This window comes from Elaeis guineensis, chromosome 1 (assembly GCF_000442705.2).
Source record: "Elaeis guineensis isolate ETL-2024a chromosome 1, EG11, whole genome shotgun sequence".
Taxonomy (NCBI): domain Eukaryota; kingdom Viridiplantae; phylum Streptophyta; class Magnoliopsida; order Arecales; family Arecaceae; genus Elaeis; species Elaeis guineensis.
In genome coordinates, this window is record NC_025993.2 from 174,356,323 (window position 1) to 174,379,210 (window position 22,888).

The 22,888-nt window shown below is 36.9% G+C and overlaps 1 protein-coding gene across 5 annotated transcripts in view; it reads right to left on the reverse strand.

The window, feature by feature from the left end:
* LOC105039682 (uncharacterized) overlaps positions 1–22,888 on the reverse strand; it is a 32,282-nt gene that overhangs the window by 9,182 nt on the left and 212 nt on the right. The window contains exons 1-8 of one of the 5 annotated variants that reach the window (XM_073249057.1): positions 22,210–22,385; positions 21,798–22,002; positions 18,157–18,207; positions 17,850–17,996; positions 15,024–15,154; positions 14,806–14,922; positions 14,507–14,629; positions 1,692–1,756 (exon numbers count right to left, since the gene is read on the reverse strand). In XM_073249057.1, coding sequence (XP_073105158.1) covers positions 1,692–1,756; positions 14,507–14,629; positions 14,806–14,922; positions 15,024–15,154; positions 17,850–17,996; positions 18,157–18,207; positions 21,798–21,974 — 811 coding nt within the window. In that variant the 5' untranslated portion in view covers positions 21,975–22,002; positions 22,210–22,385. Of the gene's footprint in view, positions 1–1,691; positions 1,757–14,506; positions 14,630–14,805; positions 14,923–15,023; positions 15,155–17,849; positions 17,997–18,156; positions 18,208–21,797; positions 22,003–22,209; positions 22,386–22,888 lie in introns of those variants that run through there. The other 4 variants (XM_073249050.1, XM_010915923.4, XM_073249060.1 and 1 more) reach the window with 4 other exon arrangements.

The window sequence follows — 22,888 nt, forward strand, 5'->3', positions numbered from 1 at the left end:
AAGTCACATCTGCATGATTTATACTTGCATAATCTTGATTGTAGGAAATTCTCCATTTGTGAATTACATCCTCAATTTCATTCTCAACCATATATCTTATTTGTTCAAACTAGTCCACCTAAATATCTCCACATATTATCCTAGTATATGCTTTCTTTAGCCTTCTATGTTATCATTCAGATCAGCATTGATATCCATCAAAAAAGGATCTTGCTATCACTTAAGTCCTCACACATAATGTTCATTCATGGGTTCATTTCACCATTGGCCCTTAGATGAAAACTAAATAAATCTTAACTTTTATCTCTTTTATCTCCATAATCTGGCATTAGCACATTTCAACGACATCTCCCACTTGCCTTGCTTGCTTTCCTTGCTGGTCTCACATAATTAACACTTACCTACAAATCCTTAACATCATAAGCTTACAATGCTGCTTTAGCACTTCAGCCATTCTTAGTTTTCTCAGAGAGCTCATTGGACCTTCATCTTGCATCATCAGTACGATCAAATTTGTGTTTCTCAGGTGCCAAAGTCATTGTTCTAATGGCCCTCCCAGTCATTAGTTCCTTGGACATTGTCACTGTTCTCCAAATCATTAGTTCCTTAGACATTAGCAATGCAGCTTAAGACTTTTCAAAATGGGTGGAACGTTTTCTCCAATCACTTCCAGCATCAAGTGCTGAGTTCAAGTTCTGCTCAATTACTTGAAGCCATCACACGCAGACTTCACTTTTCATCAAAATTACACCTTCACTGCTTTGACCCATCAGCTGCATAGGTGCATTCATCTGCTCATAAACCTCCTTTGTTGCGCAAACATCAACATTAGTACATTACCTTGTTTCCTTCCAAAAACCCAGTACCTTGGTCACTCCAGATCGAACTTAAATTATTCTTTGGTTACTATACTACCTTGGGTGCTCCCTATTAGCACAACTCTTGTGCAACTTCAGTCTGTATGTGATTAACATTTAGCTTGAGGTGGGGAGGAAGCAATGGCCTATTAAAGTGTATATACATTACAGCAATTATATGATTCGTGTATCGCTAATTGACATACTCATTTTTCTTTTGTATTAGCACATGTGTGGACTCTACAGAGTGTGCGTGCGTGCGTGCGTGCGTGCGTGTGTGTGTGTGTGTGTGTGTGTGTGTGTGCAGGAACACATCTATCCTAGGCGTAGTGACATACACGTCAGGCAAAACTCACAGTTGTATATATTGGCTTAATGCCGAGATAGACATTGATATTAACTCCTATATCTGTGCATCAAGTTTGATTCTGAATTTGGACCCTTACATTCAAGTGTATGCTTTCCTTTTCTATCTAAGCTTATTGTATAATGAAGCTGGTCCACTTCTATTGATGCTTTAAAGTTTAAATAAATCATCAATTTGTCATATAGATTGAAACTTGAAAGCTTATGGCACTGCCTCAGCAACAAATTAGTTGGTAATATTCCTCTGAGATTTTCCTTTTCAATGATTGAAACAGCTATCTAAAACTAGCAACTAAAAGGTTTAGCTAAGAAGGAGATTTCTTCTTTCAAACTTCCATGCCAATCAAGAAAAAAATAATTAAATTCATGGAAGTGGATGAGCCAAAATAATTTTTGCATAAATGTCAGTAACTAAAGATTCTAGTGGTAAATCTGTAAGAGTTATTGCAATAGTGGGAAATATACAACCTGCCTTTGTACGAGTACTCAAACCCTGCAGAGAAAAGGAATTGTTATCATACGTTCCTTGTTCTCTGCAAAACAAGAGAGGATATGTTAAGTGATTCTGAACACTTTCACACTCATGAAACAGTATTTGCTGTGACGTAAAGTATTTAAGACTTAAGAGCATATGATTAGTATCTTCTAATATTTCCAATTTAGATTAGAACATAAAATGTTAAACATGTGGTTACTACTCTGACATTATATTTAAGATGTGTTTTAAACTAAGCCTGCTTAAGATTGAAAACATGGATCACAACTAATCCTATTTGAGCACAAGGATTACAGCCATTCAAAAGAAAACAGTCTATAGTTGTATATAGAGATATCAAATTGTCCTTGGACTCAAAAAGCCATGTTTCAACCGACGTGTTTGCTGTTTAGATGTATGTCCTAGAAGCCAATACGGCTGACACATTGTAATAAGTCTAGAGCATAATTTTATACTTAATATATTGATTTGATCAATAAAAGGATAAATTTTATTTTCATTCAAGAATGATGTGTTCTTAAATCGTCCATAGAATTAATACTTCGATACATATTCTCCAAATATTGAGAATTAGAGATATATATATAATTCCTGAATACTCCAGGTCATAGTATCACCATGAGGACGATGATCGATCCGGATAAACCGGCACACAAATCGCTTCCTTCAGAATAGATGAGTCTCTGGCCTACGGTGTAGAGACACTGAACGACGAGTGCGGATAGTTGTTAGAGAATAACTAGTACTGAACATGACCATACAAGAGATCACTTAGATTTTTAATCAATCGTCAGTGATTGTCTCGATGCTGTAGTTGTGTGAATGGTCCTTTGACCTCCAATGGTACGGCTGCTCGCAGTGAGACTGTTGAAGTTTAACTGACACATAAACATGACCTCATTGAGACCTTGTAGTAGATGTTAGCGATAGTTGATCCACTATAGGAGTAGGATATGCATCTAAATAGAATCTATCGATCTTAATAGAGAGTAGTCCTATGGAATTTGAGAGGCTAAGTCCGAGAGTCTGTGGCCACAGCAGTATGATTGATGAAAAAGAATTTTCATGAGGATCACAATTGGACTTGAGCTAATCGAATCTATCGTATAACTGATGATGAGGTTTGACGATTTATCCATGACCTGCCATCTAGTCGGGACTCACGATAAAGAGATTGAATCATATGTGAACTACACCTTTCGGTTCTTTTTCGGTTCTACTGGATTACCACTACATACTGCTAGGTGTCACTGGTGGATTGTAAGAGCTCACTAGGATTGTTCGGGATCGACAATCTTTGATGAGTTAAAGTGGAATCGTTCTGATCCATTGAAAAAAATTTCAATGATACTATGATAGATATCATTGTATATCTCACTACCAGATAGAATTGAACCTATGGGGTCACATAATAAAGGAATTAGATCTGGAATAAGCAATTGGACTTATGAAGTTTCAATTGAATTTAGAAAAATCCTATTGGGTTCAGGGTAACCTTACTAATATGTGGTTGAACCCAATTTTCTCTTTGCATTTGAATTTCTTATTTGATAAGATTAATTCAAGTTAATTATCTGCTAATAATCTAAATGAATTAGATTCATTAGGCTCCAATTATTAGGTGCTTAGGGTTTTGGATCATATGAATTAAGAAATCAAACCCTTAATCAATTTTTTTGATTGTTTGCATGGGGCGCCACTTGATTTGATCAAGTTGGGCGTGCCCACCTAAAAGAGAGCGTGTGGGACCAGCATGGGGCGTCCCCTAGGCCCCATGTGGTATGTAAAAAAGTGGGTGCAAAGGCTCCAATAATTGGCGCCTAATAGATCTCCTAAAGGGGGTCAAATATCTAAGGCAATAAGGATTCCTAATACAAGAAGGACTTGTAATAAGGGACTATTTGGTTTTGAATAGGATTCAAACATTTTGCCTATTTAAAAGGACCTTCTCTAAGGCTCTTAACATTAGATTTCCAGCAGCCCATGCCTCCCATAAGGCCCCCCCACGCCTCCCTCTCTTCTCCCTTTTGGATCCGACGCCCAAAGAAGTTGGGCATCCTCCATCTCCATGCCCAAGAGGAGCTTGGGCGTCCCCTCTTCCTTGCTGATTTTCAGACCGTGGTTGCTTCATAATCAAAGAAAAAAGAGCAAGAGAAGAAGAGAAGAAAAAGATCAAGGAGTTGATCGCGATCCAGGCTTCGTTCAGATCCGCAGGATGATTGTTCTTAGAAAAAAAAGATCAACATCAAAGAGGGCTGTTCCAAACTGATCCTGGGTGGATACCCGTGGAAGCCGGACACTTGTGCAGCTTCGGGAGAACCTACTCTATTTCAGATCCAGATTTGAAGAAAAAAATTACGAAACAGATATGTGATTCGATCACACATTTAATTTCAGCATAAAATTTAGCATGCGTTTAATTTCAGCATATGATATAGATCCATGTGTTCTTTATTTTATGCATACATGATTAGATTAAAAGGTATTTTAATCTTCTATTCCGCTACAATGTTTAAAAAAAAAAATTTCGAAACATATATATATACTCCGATACAAAATTTCAACAGTGGTATCAAAGCCACGAATTTCATATACATGAAATTGACATATATGTTTTTGAAAAGAGTTTCAAAATTTGATTTTTCTTGATACATGAGATGTACAGATGATTACTTTAAATCTGAAATTTATTTTAGATTTAATTTTCGGATCATATATTCGATATGTGAAAGTATGCATAGATCTGAAATTTATTCTAGATAGATTTCTAGATCATGTATATATGATATATAGATGCATACATAAATCTAAAAATTATTTTGACCTGATTTATGATTCATATATAAGATGTATGATTGCATATTTAGGTCTGAAAATTAATTTGAATATATTTTATGATTTGTGTATAAAATATATGATATCATGTAGTGATCTGAATTTTAGTTTAGATTTGAATTTTACATACATATATGAGATATATGCTTGTATGTTAAATCTGAAAATTAGTTTCATTATTTAAAACTTACCTTTCATGCAAAGTATTTAGAACTGAAATTTGATTTTAGAATCTGAAATTTGTGTTTGTGCATGAGAGTTTTGGTCATGAGTAAATCAAAAATTAGGTCATGTAATTAGATTGCATCTAAAATTTTTAATTTGAACATAATGGATCTAATTCGATTAAATAATTGATCAAACCGAGTCAAATATTGATTTTGATTAAATCAATTAAGTTTAAGATCATGCAACTGTTGTTGATCAAATCGATTAAATCTCATATATAAAATCGATTAATCTAAAGACCTAATTCGACTCGATGGTTTGAGCCTAATTCGCTTAAGCTAACCTATTTGAATCAATTGACCTATTGGTATCTAAAGCAAGTAATTAAGAGATGGTTATTTAATTGATTCCGTTCGCTGATCTGACCAATTTATTGGTGTCTAAAGAAAGCAACGGAGAGACTCCTACCGATCTTCACTTATCTGGTCAATTGGAAAGATTGAGTCTTGAATAAGGTTGCTTGACGATTTGGTTTAGCCCATGCCAATTTGATCGATCATATAATGACTGATTAGATGAGATCTAAACATAAATCTCTCCATAAATATTAAGTCCATAGATCTTCCACCGTTGTAGATAAGGTCTGCGAAACTGGTATCGGAGGTCGAATCGGTCGACCGACGGTACGGTTCGACATACCTCCACTCCGTTCCGAACCAAAGTGAATCGACGAAGGAAAATGGAGCCAAACCGAAGAAGAAAAAGAGAGAAAGAGAGAGAAATAAAGAGAGAGGGAGGAAAAAAAAAAAGAGGGAGGAGGATCTGCCGGAGGGGCCGTCGGAGGGCCGCCTTGGCCCGCAAGCGGCGTTTACGGCCCTTGCGGCTCCGCGGCATGAAACAGGGACGATCCGTCCCTGTTTTCATATTTTTTTAAAAAAATATTTTTTAAAATGAAGCCGGCACTGGATTTGCCGGCTTCATTTTAAAAAATATTTTTAAAAAAAATAAAAAATAGGGGCGGATAGCCCCTGTTTCATGCCATGGAGCCGCGGGAGGCGTTTACGCCGCCCGACAGCCCCTCCGACAAACCTCCCTCCCTCTTTTTCTTCCTCTCTTTTTCTCGTTCTCTCTTTTCTTCTCCGGCACCGGCATGTGCCGTTTTTCATGCCGGAACCGTCTAGGTTTTCCGTCGGGATGGTTCAGCATGCCCCGTATCGGGCAGTTTGGCCCGGTATAGCACCTTGATTGTAGATGTACGAGCGTGGTACTAGTGTTGATTATTCTCGACTGGTCACAGTGATTCAGTTGCATCAGGAACACGCAACCACTCTATTAGCAAAGAGTTGCTTCAGAGTAAGGATGGGGTTGGGCCCAATAACTGTTAGGTGAGGATCCCAATAACGACTTTGCATCTGCTTGTGAACGGTGGGTCGGATTTAAGTAAGGAGTGCAGTCAATAACTGTTAGGTGAGCCCACATAACTTAGAGACCGAGTCGCTGCAATATGCTTAGAGAAGCATCTGGACAAAGAGTTGTCCACGCATCAATGTGCATGTTACTAATAATTATTAGGTGAGGTGCATGGCATCGATGGGACCGCAGCACCCACTAGAAATTCAGTTGTTGTATTAGGATTTTTGTTTTCCATCCGGAGAGTGGAGGGATCCAAAAAAATAGTGGGAGTCATTGTTTGCATCTTAAAATCTGTAGAGCAAATATAAATTTAAAGTATAAAAATCTAACTTGAATCTCTACTCTCACAGTTAAACCATGTCAGCTTCAAACCCTCTAGCCCACATCTTTGAATCCAATCATTTGACCGGAACCAATAATAAAGACTGGCTTAGAAACCTCAAGATTATCCTGACTTCTGAAAAATTAGGTCACGTACTCGATCAAGAACTCCTAATGTTACCAATTGTCCTACTGCTGAGCAAAGAATAGCATATAAAAAGTGGACGGATGAAGACAGTCGGGTCAAGTACCATGTGTTGGCTTCCATGTCAAACTAGTTGCAGAGCCAGCATGAGCATATGCCCACTACTAGGGCTATGATCATTCATCTGCAAGAGTTGTATGGTGAGCAGAGCCGAACAGTGCACTTCGAAGTGTCCAAGAGACTCTTCAATCAAAAGATGCGCGAAGGACAATCAGTCCATGAGCAATATATGACAGTGATCAAGGACATTGAAGAGCTTGAGAATGATACTTCAATCCCTTACGAGTTCACATAGTCAATTTATTATAAATTTTTATATGAACAAACTTGATTGCACTATATCCGAACTGGTCAACATGTTGGTCACTACTGAGAGAACCTTGAAAAGTTCAAGAGACATTGTTCTCGCTGTGGAGCGGACTTCTTCATCCAAGAGAAAGTCTGGTTGGAAGAAGAAGAGTAAACCCATGAAGAAGCAGAAGAAAGAGAGCAAGCCAAAGAAGGACATTCTGAAGAACGCTGAAGCAAAAGAAAAGTATTTCCACCGTGATGCTGAAGGCCACTGGAGGAGAAACTATCCACTCTACCTGGAGAGTCTGAAGATCAAAAAAGATAACAAATCTTCAGAAGGTATGCTCGTAATTGAATCTAACCTTATAATTTTTTCTACTTCTAGTTGGATATTGGACTCTGATTTGAGTGCTCATATATGTATTTCAATGCAGGATCTAATAGAAAGTAGAAAGTTGAGAGAAGGTGATATGATCCTTCGGTTCAACAATGGAGCAAAAATTGCTGCAGAAGCCGTTCGCACATCCTCTTCGATTACTGTCAGAATTTAGATTAGATTTTAAAGACTGTTATTTTGTTCCTGTAGTTAGTCGGAATTTGATTTCCATATCTATGCTAGCACAGGATGGTTTTGATTTTAATTTCAATAAAAACTTTTATTCTATTTATTTAGAAAATAAATTGATTGCACGTGGTCTTTTAATTGACAGTTTTTATCACTTCCATATTGATGCGAATGTGAATTTAAACGAGCAAGTAGTGAGTGCTATAGATCAAAATAAATTCAGAGACGAAATTAACCAAAAATACTTGTGGCATCATAAACTAGGCCATATTGAAAATGATAGGATAAACAAACTAAAAAAAGGATGGGATCCTTGGCTCTTTTGATTCAAAGTCATACCCTGCTTGTGAATCTTGCTTTCGAGGAAAAATAGCCAAGTTATCTTTTATAGGACATGAGGAAAGGGCCACCGAGTTACTTGCCCTTGTATACACCGATATGTGTGGGCCATTTGATGTGCAGGTCAGAGATGGTTATAGCTACTTCATCACCTTTACCAATAATCTGTCACGATACGAGTATGTATATCTGATGAAACACAAGTCTGAAGCCTTTGAAAAGTTCAAGAAATTCAGAAATGAAGTAAAAAAACAAACAGACAAACTCATTAAGATTCTTCGATCTGGTCGAGGAGGAGAATACCTTAGTCAGAAATTTTTGAGATATCTTAAGGACAATGGCATAGTCTCTCAATGGACTCCTCATGGAACACCTCAGCTCAACGGAATATCCAAAAAGAGGAATAAGACCTAGTAGATATGATCAAATTCATGATGAGCTTCATTGATTTATCCTTATATCTTTAGAGACATGTCTTATTAACTGCAATTCACTTATTGAATAGGATTCCATCAAAATCTGTTCCTATCACACCATATGAGATATGGCATGATAAGAAGCCGAGTCTAGATTATTTTAAAACTTGAGAATGTCCAGCCCAAGGTTCGCCGTACCGGTACCGGACCCCGTACCGGTGAAATTCTGTTTAATGTCAGTACGCGGTTCGGTATGGTACGGTAATGTCGGTACACTTCGGTATGGCGTATCGATACGAGATCGGCACGGTACGGGCGGTACGGGGTGGTACGGCATTCCATGGTCCAGCCTATATCAAAAGATAGATAACTGATAAATTAGAGGATAAATCTGTAATAGCTCGTTTTATAGGGTATCCAAAAGAATCAATGGGATACTACTACTTTCCACAAGATCACAATGGTGATTGTGAGTCGAAATGCCATATTCCTAAAAAAATAGTTTATTCAGGATGGTGGCAGTGGGAGGTTAGTTGAGCTTGAAGAGAAGATCTCTGAAAAGCAAAGAGATATGGATTCTCAGGAACCTATTATCCATAAGCTAGTAGTTGATATTCCTCCACCACCTCGTAGATCTAGTAGGATCTTCCGACCTCCTGAAAAGTACATAGGTATACTTATGGATGAAGTAAAGAAAATATTCTTTATGGGAGATAAAGATCATGGTGATAATCCTAATACCTTTGACGAGACAATATCTGACATCGGTTCTGAAAAATGATTAGATGCAATGAAGTTAGAGATTGATTCGATGCACTCGAATCAAATATGGACCTTAATGGATCCACCTAAGGGTATAGTGCCTATTGGGTGTAAATGAATTCACAAAAGAAAAATAGGTGCGATGGTAAGGTAGAAACCTATAAATCTAGGCTCGAGGCAAAAGGTTATAGTCAACGCGAAGACATTGACTATCAGAAAATCTTCTCGTCCGTAGCCATGTTGAAATCCATCCGCACTCTGCTTGCTACCGCAGCTTATTATGATTATGAAATCTGACAGATAGATGTGAAAACTGCTTTCCTGAATGAATATCTTGAGATATCTATATGGAGCAACTTTTGGATTTCACATCTAGTGATGGTGATCATCGAGTCTGCAAGCTGCAAAGATCCATATACGGATTAAAGCAAGCTTCTTGGAGTTGGAATCTTCGTTTTGATGATGCGATCAAATCATTTGGTTTCATCAAGAACGAAGAGGAACCTTGTACATACAAAAAGATCAGTAGGAGTGCAATAACATTCCTCGTATTGTACGTAAATGATATTCTCCTCATTGAGAATGATATTCCTATACTGACCTCGTTCAAAAGATGATTGTCCAAGAAATTCTCCATGAAAGACCTAAGAAAAGCATCCTATATTCTTGGAATAAAGGTCTATAGAGATAAATCTAAAAGAATGCTAGGCCTGTTACAAAAGCAGTACAAAGAGGAGATGCTGAAAGGGTTCAGCATAGAAGACTCTAAAAAAAAACTTCTACCTCTTGGGCATAAAAGCATGCCATGCTATGTACTCGATTTGATATAGCCATTGCTATGAGTGTCACGAGCAAATATCAATTGAATCCAGGTTGGAAGCGCTTGATTGCTGTGAAAACAACCTTAAATACTTGAGAAGCATAAAAGATTTGTTCTTGATCTTTGAAGAATGGATCGAGTTAGGAGTAGGAGGATACATGGATGCTGATGATAGAATGTCTACATCAGAGTGTATTCTTATGCAATATTAATTCGGTATGTTGGAAAGATTTCAATCAACCGATCAATAAAAGCTGAGTATGCTATAGACATGTAGGATGGAATCTGATTTTAATGTTAGTTGCAGAACTGGATGTCATATCGTTAGATGCTATGACAATGTACTGTAAAGACAACAGCGCCATAGCCTTCGTTAAGGAGTCTAAGTCTCATCAGAAATCCAAGCATATAGAGCAGTGGTATACACCACTACCTCGAAAAAAAATATATCGAGGTGCGAAGAGTAGACTCCACGGATAATGTGGCAAATCCACTAACAAAGTAATTGAGCCAACCAAAGATGGAAGTCCACCTTGAGAAGATCGGACTTAGATTAGTGACCAATTGGCTTTAGTCCAAATGAAAGATTGTTAGATGTATGTCCTAGAAACCAATATGGCTGACATATTGTAATAAGAAACCAATATGGCTGACATAATTTTGTACTTAATACATTAATTTGATCAATAAAATGATGAATTTTATTTTTATTCAAGAGTGATGTGTTCTTGAATCGTCCATGGAATTAATACTTCGATACATATTCTCAAAGTAATAAGAATTAGAAATATGTATAAAATTCCTAAATGCTTCCAATGATAGTATCATCATGAGGATGGTGATCGATCTGGATAGACCGACGCACAGATCGCTTCCTTCAGAATAGATGGATCTCTGATCTACAGTGTAGAAACACTGAGCATTTAGTGCGGATAGTTGTTAGAGAACAACTAGTACTGATCGTAACTATACGAGAGATCACTTGGATTTCTAATCAATCGTCAGTGATTATCTCGATGCTATAGTTGTGTGAATGGTCCTTTGACCTACGATGGTATAATTGCTCACAGTGAGACTGCTGAAGTTCGACTGACACATAAACATGACCTCATTGAGATCTTGTAACGGATGTTGGCGACAGTTGGTCTACTATAGGAGTAGGATACGTATCTAGATAGAATCTATCGATCTTGATAGAGAGTAGTCCTATAGAATTTGAGAGGCTAAGTCTGAGAGTCTGTAGCCACAGCAGTGTGATTGATGGAAAAAATTTTCATAAGGATCACAATTGGACTTGAGCTAATCGAATCTATCATATGACTGATGATGAAGTTTGATGATTTATTCATGACCTGCCATCTAGTCGGAACTCACAATAGAGGGACTGAATCACATGAAAACTACATCTTGAGATTCTTTTTTGGTTCTACTAAGTTGCCACTACATACTACTAGGTCTCATTGGCAGATTGTGAAAGCTTACTAAGATTGCTCAGGATCGACAATCCTTGATGAATTAGAGTGGAATCGTTCCGACCTATTGAAAAAAGTTTCAAAATACTATGATAGAGATCATTGTATATCTCACTACCAAATAAAATTGAACATATGGGGTCACACAACAAAAAGATTAGACCTGAAATAAGCAATTGGACTTATAAAGTTTCAATTGGATTTAGAGAAATCCTATTGGATTCAGGATAACCTTGCTAGCACATGGTTGAATCCAATTTTCTCTTTGTATTTGAATTTCTTATTTGATAAGATTAATTCAAATTAATTACCTGCTAATAACCTAAATGAATTAAATTCGTTGGGCTCCAATTATTGGATGCCTAAAATTTTGGATCATATGAATTAAGGGATCAAACCCTTAATCAATTTTCTTGATTGTTTTTGCATGGAGTGCCACTTGATTTGATCAAGTTGGACGTGCCTACCTAAAAGAAGGTGTGTGGGACCAGCATGGGCATCCCCTAGGCCCCATGGGGCATGTGAAAAAGTGGGTGCAAAGGCTCCAATAGTTGGCACCTAATGGATCTCCTAAAAGGGATCAAATATCTAAGGCAATAAGGATTCCTAATGCAAAGAGGACTTGTATTAAGGGGCTATTTGGTTTTGAATAGGATTCAAACCTTTTGCCCATTTAAAGGGACCTTCTCTAAGGCTCTTAATATTAGATTTCCAGCAGCCCACACCTCCCATAAGGTCCCCCCATGCCTCCCTCTCTTCTCCCTTTTGGATCCAATGCCCAAAGAGTTGGGCGTCCTCCATCTCCACACCCAAGAGGAGCTTGGCATCCCCTCTTTCTTGCTGGTTTTTAGACTTTGGTTGCTTCATAATCAAAGGAAGAAAAGCAAGAGAAGAAGAGAAGAAAAAGATCAAGAAAAGAATCAAGGAGTTGATCGCGATCCAGGCTTCGTTCAAATTCACAGGGTGATTATTCTTGGAGAAAAAAGATCAACATCAAAGACGACTGTTCTAGGCTGATCCTGAGTGGATACGCGTAGAGGTCAGACATTTGCATGGCTTAAGGAGAACCTACTCTATTCCAGATCCAGATTTGAAGAAAAAAATTGCGAAACAGGTATGTGATTCGATTACATATTTAATTTCAGCATAAAATTCAACATGTATTCAATTTCAGCATATGATGTAGATCCATATGTTCTTTGTTTTATGCATGTATAATTTAGATTAAAAAAATTTTTAATCTTCTATCCCACTGCGATATTTAGAAAAAAAAAATTTGAAATATACATGCATGCCCCAATACAAAATTCCAACATTTGCCAAGTCCCAGTGAAGCCCATGGATCACTTGTTCATGCCACATAATAAGAAAGTAAAGATTGTTCATGGGTTTGGGAAAGCTATACTTTGCTGGGGTCTAGAGGTGAGAAATTTTTGAACAATCATTATCTAGATCATAGCATTCTGGGGCTACAAATTTGCTAAAACTATCACCATCAAGGAATAATGGATTTGGTATAATATTATTGCCACACAATAGAGGTCTTTCCATATATATATATATATGGTCATAAATAAAGATGTCCGTTGCATGCTAATAAATTTCTACTCTTAAAATGACATCCCCTACAAATATTGCTCTCCAAAACTTCATGGATTAAGGGGCATCAAAAAATAGTATAAGGTTATAAAGGAATGTTCTATTCAAAGTTTGCAATACCAATCCAAACAGTCCGATTCGGGCATACCAAACTGAACCTATGCAAAACCAGGTCAATGTACAGCTTTGGTTTGGGGTGGAGCCAGAACCCATCAGATGAACCGAGCAGAAGCAGTCAGTTTTGCTCGATCTGGACTGGTTCTATCTAGTTCACATGGGTTGAACCAGTATTTTAACATACAATCCCCCACCGCATGAGTCCTTGAGTAAGCTCCTCCTTTGACCTCCCTTGCTGAATGCCCTAGTCCATTGCCATCACAAACACCCTCATCAGTTGCCCCAATTGATCACCTTCATCGAACACCCTCCTGGTCACTCCACTGATCTCCTTCTTCCCTACCTCCTTCCTCCTCTCTCTCTTGATAAGGCTGGCACCTTACCAGCCTACCGTGTGTAGGTATAATATGGCACCGTACATATTAACTTGGTTCTTGACTAGTATAGCACCCAATACCGGTCTTGAGAACCTTGGTTCTACTAGTTAGGATCCAAGTCAAAGTACTTCTAGATATTATAGTTCTTAGTTCAAGAATACCAAATACTAACTATCAACGATACCCATCTCTAGTCTTAGCCACTTTGATGTCCAAAATGATAAATACTAACAAACTTTAAAAAGGGAATTATTTGCTCAAATTCAGCCTCCAAACAGTAAAGAACCATCACCATTAAGGAATAATGTATTTGGAATAATGATGTTCCCACACAATAGAGGTCTTTCAGTATGTATAGACATAAATAAAGATGTTGTTGCATGCCAACAAATTTCTTTTTTTTAAAATGATATCCGTTAACAAATATTGGTCTATAGAAATTAATGAAGGGGCATCAAAAAATAGTATAAGGTTATAAAAGACTATAGCCCAAAACTGGGTGCTACAAGGCAATGCAAGAAAAAAAAATGGGTGGAACTGATCGGTTCCAACATGTTACAGGCCAGTTCAGCCCCTATATTGTATCGAACCTTAGTATAGTACCAACAGGATATGGTACAACCGGTACCAGGTGGGCAGGTGGTATGCTGGGTGCAGCGAACTATAGGGGAAATTACAAGTACATGTTCCCCTCTCATTGATTGTCCACTAGATGATAATCTTGATACTGCATATACATAATAAACATAACATTCAAAATTTGGGAAAAGTCTTGTGACCACAATTTCACGAGGGAGGGGTTCCTAATCTTCACAAATTAGATGAACAAGTTCACCATACTTCATTAGTGTGTGTGTGTGTGTATATATATATATATATATATTATCAAAAGAAGTTAAGGATAATTAAAGTTAATGTGAATTGGATGTTCAAACATCTGTTAAATGGAGAAGAAACCTGGTTCAGCAAGAAAAGTACATCACATAAAGGTAGCACACATTTTTGTTCACCAATGATAGAAGTATGCTATTAGAGCAGAATGTATAATTTTCGGTGTTTGTATAAGGGTTCAATGAGTCACAGAAACCTTATGGGTGTCAAACTCTGTTTGACAGATAGATAACGTTGGAAGTAGTCCCTTGTAGACTTGTGAGTTGCCTTCTTTATGCCCCCTTGGTAAGCTCTAACAACAAATTCTTCACTTCTTTCCCTGTAAATACCACTTTCAATGTCAGATATTTTACTTGACATATTAAATAATAGAAGAAATCAACTAAATGAAATATGCATCATTATCTACTATGGTACTATGCAAAAGACACTAATCAAATTCATAGGCAAATATCCAATAGCTTTTTTAATAACTAGTTGTGATTGTAAACATACTTCCCATCACAACAGGACAGCCACTTTATATAAGCTGCACCGAAGTATACATTTACAAAAGGCCTGAAGAGCAGAGTTGGGTTTCCCTCTATATTATAATTCCTGTAGCCCATTTCCCTATAAAAGTTACCAGTTATCCACCAAGAAAATTACATGACTTCCACATATGGAATAGTTCAACCATACTTCTTAGGTCATGACATTTGACAATGTAACACCTTACTAGCCATTCTGCAATTTCTGGTGCTATCTGCATGATCCCAATCCTCATCTCCCTATTCTTCTGATCATACTGCTGTGCAACAATTTGTCTGCCACTTGAAATTTCAGCAATAGCACAAATCACATCCTGTGCCAGATGGTAAGAATTAAAATTTCAGGAAACTAAAACAAAAAAATAATTATAGGGATTTCATTTAGCTGCATAAGCAAATGAAAAATGATTACATGAAATTAAAGGTTAGATTTAATGATCAACAAATAACAAAAAGATATAACACAATATATATAGAGAGAGATAATTTTCCATGTCATACAACTAAAATTATCTGAATAAATTGTTTAGATTATTAGTCACAGTCAGCTGAAGTGCTGCAATTGGGATTTTAAAACATCAAATTACTTTAGTCTATTTTTTTTTTTTCCAGTCCATTAGACTTTATTTTCAGTTCTGAGTCTTTATTCCATTGTTCTAGGCAATTGTTCTCATTGTATCACTGAGTTTAGAATACCTAATCTCAATATTGAGAGCTTAGATGAGTTCCAAAAGTGGCAATGAAAGTGTTCTCCTTTCTCTTCCTGGTGATGAAATGGTAGTGGTCGCACCGGGCAGCAACCCACCATGATTCTGCATAATGACAGATAGGGATGATAAATAGAATATCATAAAACCCTTCAGGGTCCCCTACCTTCATCTTTTTCCTTCTACTAAGGTGGTGGCATCAGCAATCAAGTCCACCAAGGTCACCTACTGCTTCTCTCTCTGATAATGAAAGGCAACGGCAAATAATGCTGTAACTCTCCTTCCATTTTCTGGCAATGATGTGGTGGCGACAGATAGCAATCATAGTGGATGGAGATAAGGAGGAGATGAAATAGAACAATCAAGTGTACCAAGGTCACCTTACTGCTTCTCTTTCTTCACTAATGAAGTGGCAACAGCAGAAAATGTTTCAGTTCTCCATCCATTTTCCGGCAATAATGTCGTGGGGAGAGATAGCTTTCGTAGTGGATAAAGATAAGATGGAGATGAATTAGAACATATCTCGATTCCCCACGTCTTTCTGGTTCCGTCAATAGAATGGCAGAGAAGTCAGTGCATAACAACGAGAGGGATGAGGGACACAGACCATGGAGATGGTGACATTGGTATCAGGGACAGTAGTAAATATTAATGAGATAGACATTTACATGAAGTCTACTCCAATCTGCCTCCCATTTCCTGCTTCCTAGAAACGGAGTGACAGTGGAAGACAGCCGTATGAGGGAAATGATCTAAGAGGCAATAGTCAATGAAATGGCAATAGCAATGGCAAACAACAATGAGACAGAGAAAACTGTGGAACAAAGAATGATTCCTCGTCTCTTTTTCTTTCCATTTTTTGTTACTTAGTGGCCAAGCTCTCCAACATCAACCTTTTTTCCTGAAGGATAGGTTAATTCATTGGTAAATCATTTGGTACACAGTTAAGCTCTAGTATACAACTCACCTATATTGTCATCATGTGAGATATATTAAAGATCCACGAGGAGAACAAAAATTGAACATGAAAGTAAGAACAAACCATGGTCAACTTTGCCTATCAAAAAGAACAATCGACCTCGATGGTTGAAAAAAAATCAAAACAGTCAAAAAGGGGCATATTCAAAAATATGGTGGGTTTTTATATAAATGCTAAATGATTTATCTAAAGCTTAGCCTCACCACTGATGAGATCCTCCAGGATCCACTTAGTATTATAAGCTCTGCCTTAATAGCTGGAACCTAAACTATGATGCCATACCACACCTGCTTCAAAAACTCCTCAAGAGTTAAATTCTCAGTCTTGCACCCACTTCCCAACTGCTCCCTTATTCAAATGGTCTAAGAGCACAATGAGCCCTCTCTTGCACCTCAATCATTACTGTAATGACTACCAAATTTAACTCAAGTAACTAACAGTTGACCTAAAAAGTCAATCTCTGCCATATCTACCATGGAGTCTTCATGCTAAGCTAGTCTACTAATATTCCCATAGTTAACCACTCTTTTACCATATATTACATTCCTTATTACCTTCAACATTATCCTCTTGCTTCTCACACTCCTTCCTTCTAAAGTTAAATGCATTTAACAAGCTAATTGTATTGTTAATCAGACCCATGGTCATTCAAAAGCTGATATCTTCTTGGTAGCCTATATAATATCCTAAAGATCTAAAGGACAACATGACATTCTAAAAGAGCTAAAAAAACAATGTATAACTGCTTGAAGCTGCATCGAGTTTGAATATCATGCAATGGCTTAAAATAATAGTAAAGATTATCGGACATACAAAATCACTCTACTGCCATGTGCACTTTGTTACTCTACTACAATAACCATATGACAATTAAATTAATAGCAATTTGGCTTATTATGACTAGATCAATCACATCATACTTGATTTGCCACTTAGTCTACCGTTCCTACCCCAAGATTTTGTTGCTTCTTTGAATTTAGCCTAGTAAGCATAAATTACAGACATATAATCTATACCAAATTTAATGATGTAACAAGTATGAGCAACATAAACAGGAACATTCTCTTAACGTAGTTGGGTATCCAATATCATCAATGGATAACAATATTTACAATATTAATCCAACATTGCTGCTTCAAATTTCAATAATAATCATGTTTTTTTTGCAATTTAAATAAGGATTTCTTTTCTCCAAATATTTTTCATTTTAAAGGAAACTAATTATGCCATGATAGCAAAGGTTGAAAAGATGGTTGATTCATCAGTATAATGTTTTCTTGTTCATTTATAAGGAAACAAGAAAAAAGAAATGATGTTACCCACATGGAGTGTCTGAAATATTGAAACATAAATGAAGAAGTTGTTTTGGAGTAGATATAGAGAACCATATGACAAGAAGAAATGTAAACAGTTGGAGAATGCAACATCAATCTCTGGAAGTATCAGTAAGCTATACATTTTGAGCAGATACTGAAAACCAAGAAAAATCATCATCAGCGGATATGAACATCCATTCTCATGAAGGAAAGCAAAATTGGTTAAAATGCATATGATGCTACAGTTGGCAAAAGATAGCGAATGATAGAAGCAAGATATTTTACAAACCACCAAAAAAAGATACATGCGATACCGGGTCTAGTTGTGAATCGAAGTGCCGATGTACCACAATTTTAGCTACAGCCTGAAAGGACAAAGTGTCATATTAATTAAGATTAGAAAATGTGAATATTAGAAGTAACTGCAGACGTCAAAGAGTTGTCCATGAGGATTATTCACTGTGAATTAGTTTCCTTTAAATCTTCAATGTTACATATAAACTATGACATTGTTAGCAATATTGTTATCATAAATACTTCAACTCTTCAATCTCTAATCTCATAAATAGGCAGGACTTGGCACCACTGTAGAGCAATAACTCTACAAATTCATGTAGGCTTCCCATTTTCAATCCTTTTTTATTTTTTTCCCTTCTTTTGTATCAATAGAAACTCACTAAACAGGGGAAAATATAGCAAAAGCTTCAAGGTTTCACCAATAAAAAATTCAAAAAAAAAGGAACATAAGCAAATTCTCTTCCAAACAAGTCTCCTCCTCAATTTATATTAAATGCAAGAGATAATGCATCTCCAAATGCAACAGATCAGGGTTTTCAGATGGAGAAATATGGCAATTTCTTTCAAATTTCACATGAAACCACAATGGAATAACCTCTGACTACTAAAGGCTCCACAAACAATGGACTTAAGCATGCAAGAGAAGAAATCCCTTGAAGGAAAAGCATACCCAACAGTCACAATCACATGGATAACTTGGGAACCAATCGAGAAAATGAAGAATAAACCCGACTGAAGCAAGTTCAAAATATATACACAATTACCAACACAATAAGAATTTCATATGGTGAAATAATAATAAGATCTAGGATGAGGCCAATATCTGTAGATAAATGATGTATATATCCAACAACCAAGAATTTATCAATGGATCATACACAAGGTTTGTGAATGAAAAATGCAGGTGGGGACCTCATGAACAACTAAAGCCCCAAAATAAACATATGATCCTAAGGATGTTTGAGCAGTTCAGTGATGACGGACAGTCACAATAGATCTTGGTGTCCTTGGCCAACTACTGAAATACCATAATCATAACCACCATCCTTTTTCCAACTATTTGGGGATGGTGACTGGTGAAACACCATAGTTTTGGTATTGTAGACAAACTCTGGTTAGACCATATCATGCTTCTTGGTCCTTGAAGAAAGACACCGCAACCAGTGATAAAGCACCAATCTGTGACATGCTTGGTCAAACCAACATCAATGTACACCTGAAGGTAGAAAATGGAAGGGAACGCCAGTGCACACAAGCAAACATTATAGTATCATATGAATAACTGTCAAATAGCAAGCAATATCAAGGGCAATGACAATCGGACTAACAATGGCCAATTGCAAGCAATGATTGTAGTGAGGTAAACAAGAACACCAACATAAGTAGTGAAGATGGCCACAGTCCTTTACCTCAAAGTGGCTGAGATCCTTTACCTCAAAGGTCCTAATTGATGGGTTGAATTAAAAGCATGAATGATTGGCTGAAGAAGAGCAAGCAATGGACGCTTCATCCAGGATGTGTGAACAAACATAACCTACTCATGCATATAAAAAAAAAAGCAGCAAAAAGGGCCTCCTGAAAGATCTGCATAAAAAGAATTGGAGAAGGTTGCATGAGCTAAGCTCCTGACGATCCCTATGGACAAATCTATTTTTCATGTTGAGTTAATAAGGCACCCATTGGTAAAGATGCCACAACAATTAGGTTATTATAGCCCCATCTTGGCAAGGAAAAATGAATGTCTTTTTGAAACAAATGTCATACCTCATACCCTTTCTTCTCAAAAGAGAAAATTATCATGCTCTTAAGACCATGAGTGTCCAAAAGACTGTATTACACTCCAAGAAACAATCAAATCAGGTATGCGTATTATAAAAGGAGCAACAAAAGTTAGAGCCCATATTTGGGGATCCTATAGCACATTAGCCTCCTTAAATATAGTTTATTTGCCACTTGAGATAATTGAAACCTCAAAACAAATTCAAAGTACTTTCTAAATAACTAGAGAGAAAGTTGTTAATAGCAGGAGACACTAGCCTAAGAGTTGACAAAAGTCATGGTGCAACCAAAGCAAGAAGATCAACAGTTGAAGGCATGATGGAAGGACCAAAGGATGTGGCTAACACAGAGACAGGATATGGCAAACTATAAGCAAGAATAAAAGAAGAAGACTGACACAGGAATTAGCAGTAGCAAGAGGAATAGGGGGAGTTTCAACCAGATCGACATGAGTAGAAAAGAGAAGACGGCAAATATCAAGAAATGTGAGAATACAGAACATATAGGAGTGGCAGAGTACTGTCAGCAAGATGGGGAAGGTGATCAAAGAAAAAGATATGAGGTCTGATACATTTGTTCTGTGCTTATGAGTAAACATGGCCAAATAATGTGTATTCTTGAGATTAAAGCACAAACAGGAACACGTAACAAAACAAGAAACAAGCTTTTTGGATTTACAGGTGCAAATAAGACTGAACTGCATGTGCCCAAAGACTCAGAAATTAGAATAAGAATATAGATAGAGCACTAACTGAGAGTGGTGCCCATGAGGGTAGAGGAACCATTTATGGTTTACTATGTAGATGGCATACAAATGATGTCAGCTCAGAACTAACCGGAGACAGAGGGAGCATTGATGAACCGAGCCACCTCAAGAATGTGATAATGCTTCTCATCAACAATAACATTCTACTCAAGCAGTAAAGGGTAAAAAGCTGAGGAATGGGACCTTAAGTGAGAAGAAATGTACAAAACTATGAGACAATTAGTGATCCTCAAACTTCAAACAGAAACACTATCATTTACAAAATCAAGTGATGGCTAAAAATTAAGTGGCAATCAAAATGTTAAAACAATGATATTCATGAAGATGATTATGTACATCAAAGTAAACTGGGGAAGAAACATCAAACAACAGTCAAGAAACAATGTTTATTTTCCTGTTAAGAATCAATCACTCGGATAAGAATGAGATGCATTACATCAAAATGAACTAAACCAATGGTTGAAGTGGAAGAAAAGTAAAAAGTAACTATTAGCCAGTTTACAGGATGTACAGGACTATATAGCAAAATAAGGAGGAGAAAAGGTAGCCAAAAGGGTATGAAGAAAATTATAATTGCACAAGGAAAAAAGTACATGTCCAAGTGGACAATAATATCTTCACCATTATTTGCACTGCACTGATTTGATGATTTTATAAGATAGCATTTTAGCTAATCTTAATCTACTGAGACAAAAGATACTTCAGATATTTGATGGACGATATTGGACTTAAAATTTGCAAAAACAGAAAAATGATTTTTGTCAAATATATTTCTCATAGAATTCTCCTATTACATGTTTCTGAATCAATCAATGGCATAACTGGAGACTAAAAGTGTTTGAAGTTCCTGATCCAGCAGTGAGCCGGACAGACATATATATAAGTTGAATCTCTGAAGTCAATTACTACAATAAAGAAAACAGATAGTAAGTTTAAAATTGAACCTCTAGCATCACTAAATAAAAACAAGTTGTTAAAAAAGTTGAAGATGAACACATGTTTATACTGTTGAATGACGTTATTACAAACTCTATACATCAAAATGTGTTAATTTAGGGATGCATAATTTTGGCATCCGAGTGTACCATCATTCAATATAGACTTATTACTCACCTTCATTTCCACTTGCGTGATATAAGGTTCACCATCTGGATCTCGTGAGAGGTGAACTTTCTGTCCCATCATTTCTCCAACATCATCCCATTCTTTTCTCACCTCAGCATCCATCCACAATGATTTCATATCCTCCGGCTCCACACAATCATCCCAATATTTGTAGCTCACAGACATTCTAAGATTATCGGGATACTCTGATAACCTAGCAGCAGAAGAGTAAACAAATGATGTGTAAAGACGCTAAACATGTTCCCACTAGCTATCAAAGATTTTAAGATGGTACATAAGTACAGATAAACATAATGATAGGAGGAATGGTTATGTTATTCAAATGAAATAAAATGGGCAGCATGATGAATTCAGATACTTCAGCAGTATATATATAAAGCTTGCCACAGGAGGCGCATACTAGGGACATCAGAATCATAGAACGGTAGGTAATTGATGTCCAAAAAATAGTTCTGATGAATGAGTGAACAAATTTGCAAGCATGTGGTGCTTCGCTAAGAATTCAATTCAACAAGGACTTCCTCGATTAGCAAATGAGCCAAGCTTAGTGCTCCATAATCACAGGATTCGCCCAGTTCCTGCCACCTACCAACTGATGCAAAATGGACAAAGAACGAGGCCAGCAGTCATTGCATGACCAACATGAGGACAAAAGCAAATCCAACAACTGCGGTCAAACACAGTTAAGCCCCAAAATCATCCGCCTAAAATACAAGCTTGGCACTATAAGACCATCATCAAAGGAATTAAAAACAAACGAAAGAGTAACTGGCATGAATTTTTAAACAGGTTCGCATGTAACAAACCCCAATGTGACGATCAGGATCCAAAGCACTCCTAAGGCAACAAATAACACTTATCTAAGTGCGGAATTTTGGTGGCCAAACGATTAGTGTGGCTTGGCAAGTACTAAAATAACCAATCATATGAAACAATTGATGATTACAACTTCTTGTTTGCAAACACGTTGAAAGAAAATGTTCATCATGTCCCATTAAAATGCAAGATTCCGTATGAAATTCAAATGATGCAGAACCCTTAAAAATCCAAGAAAATCGCAGACAGAGATCCATATGAAT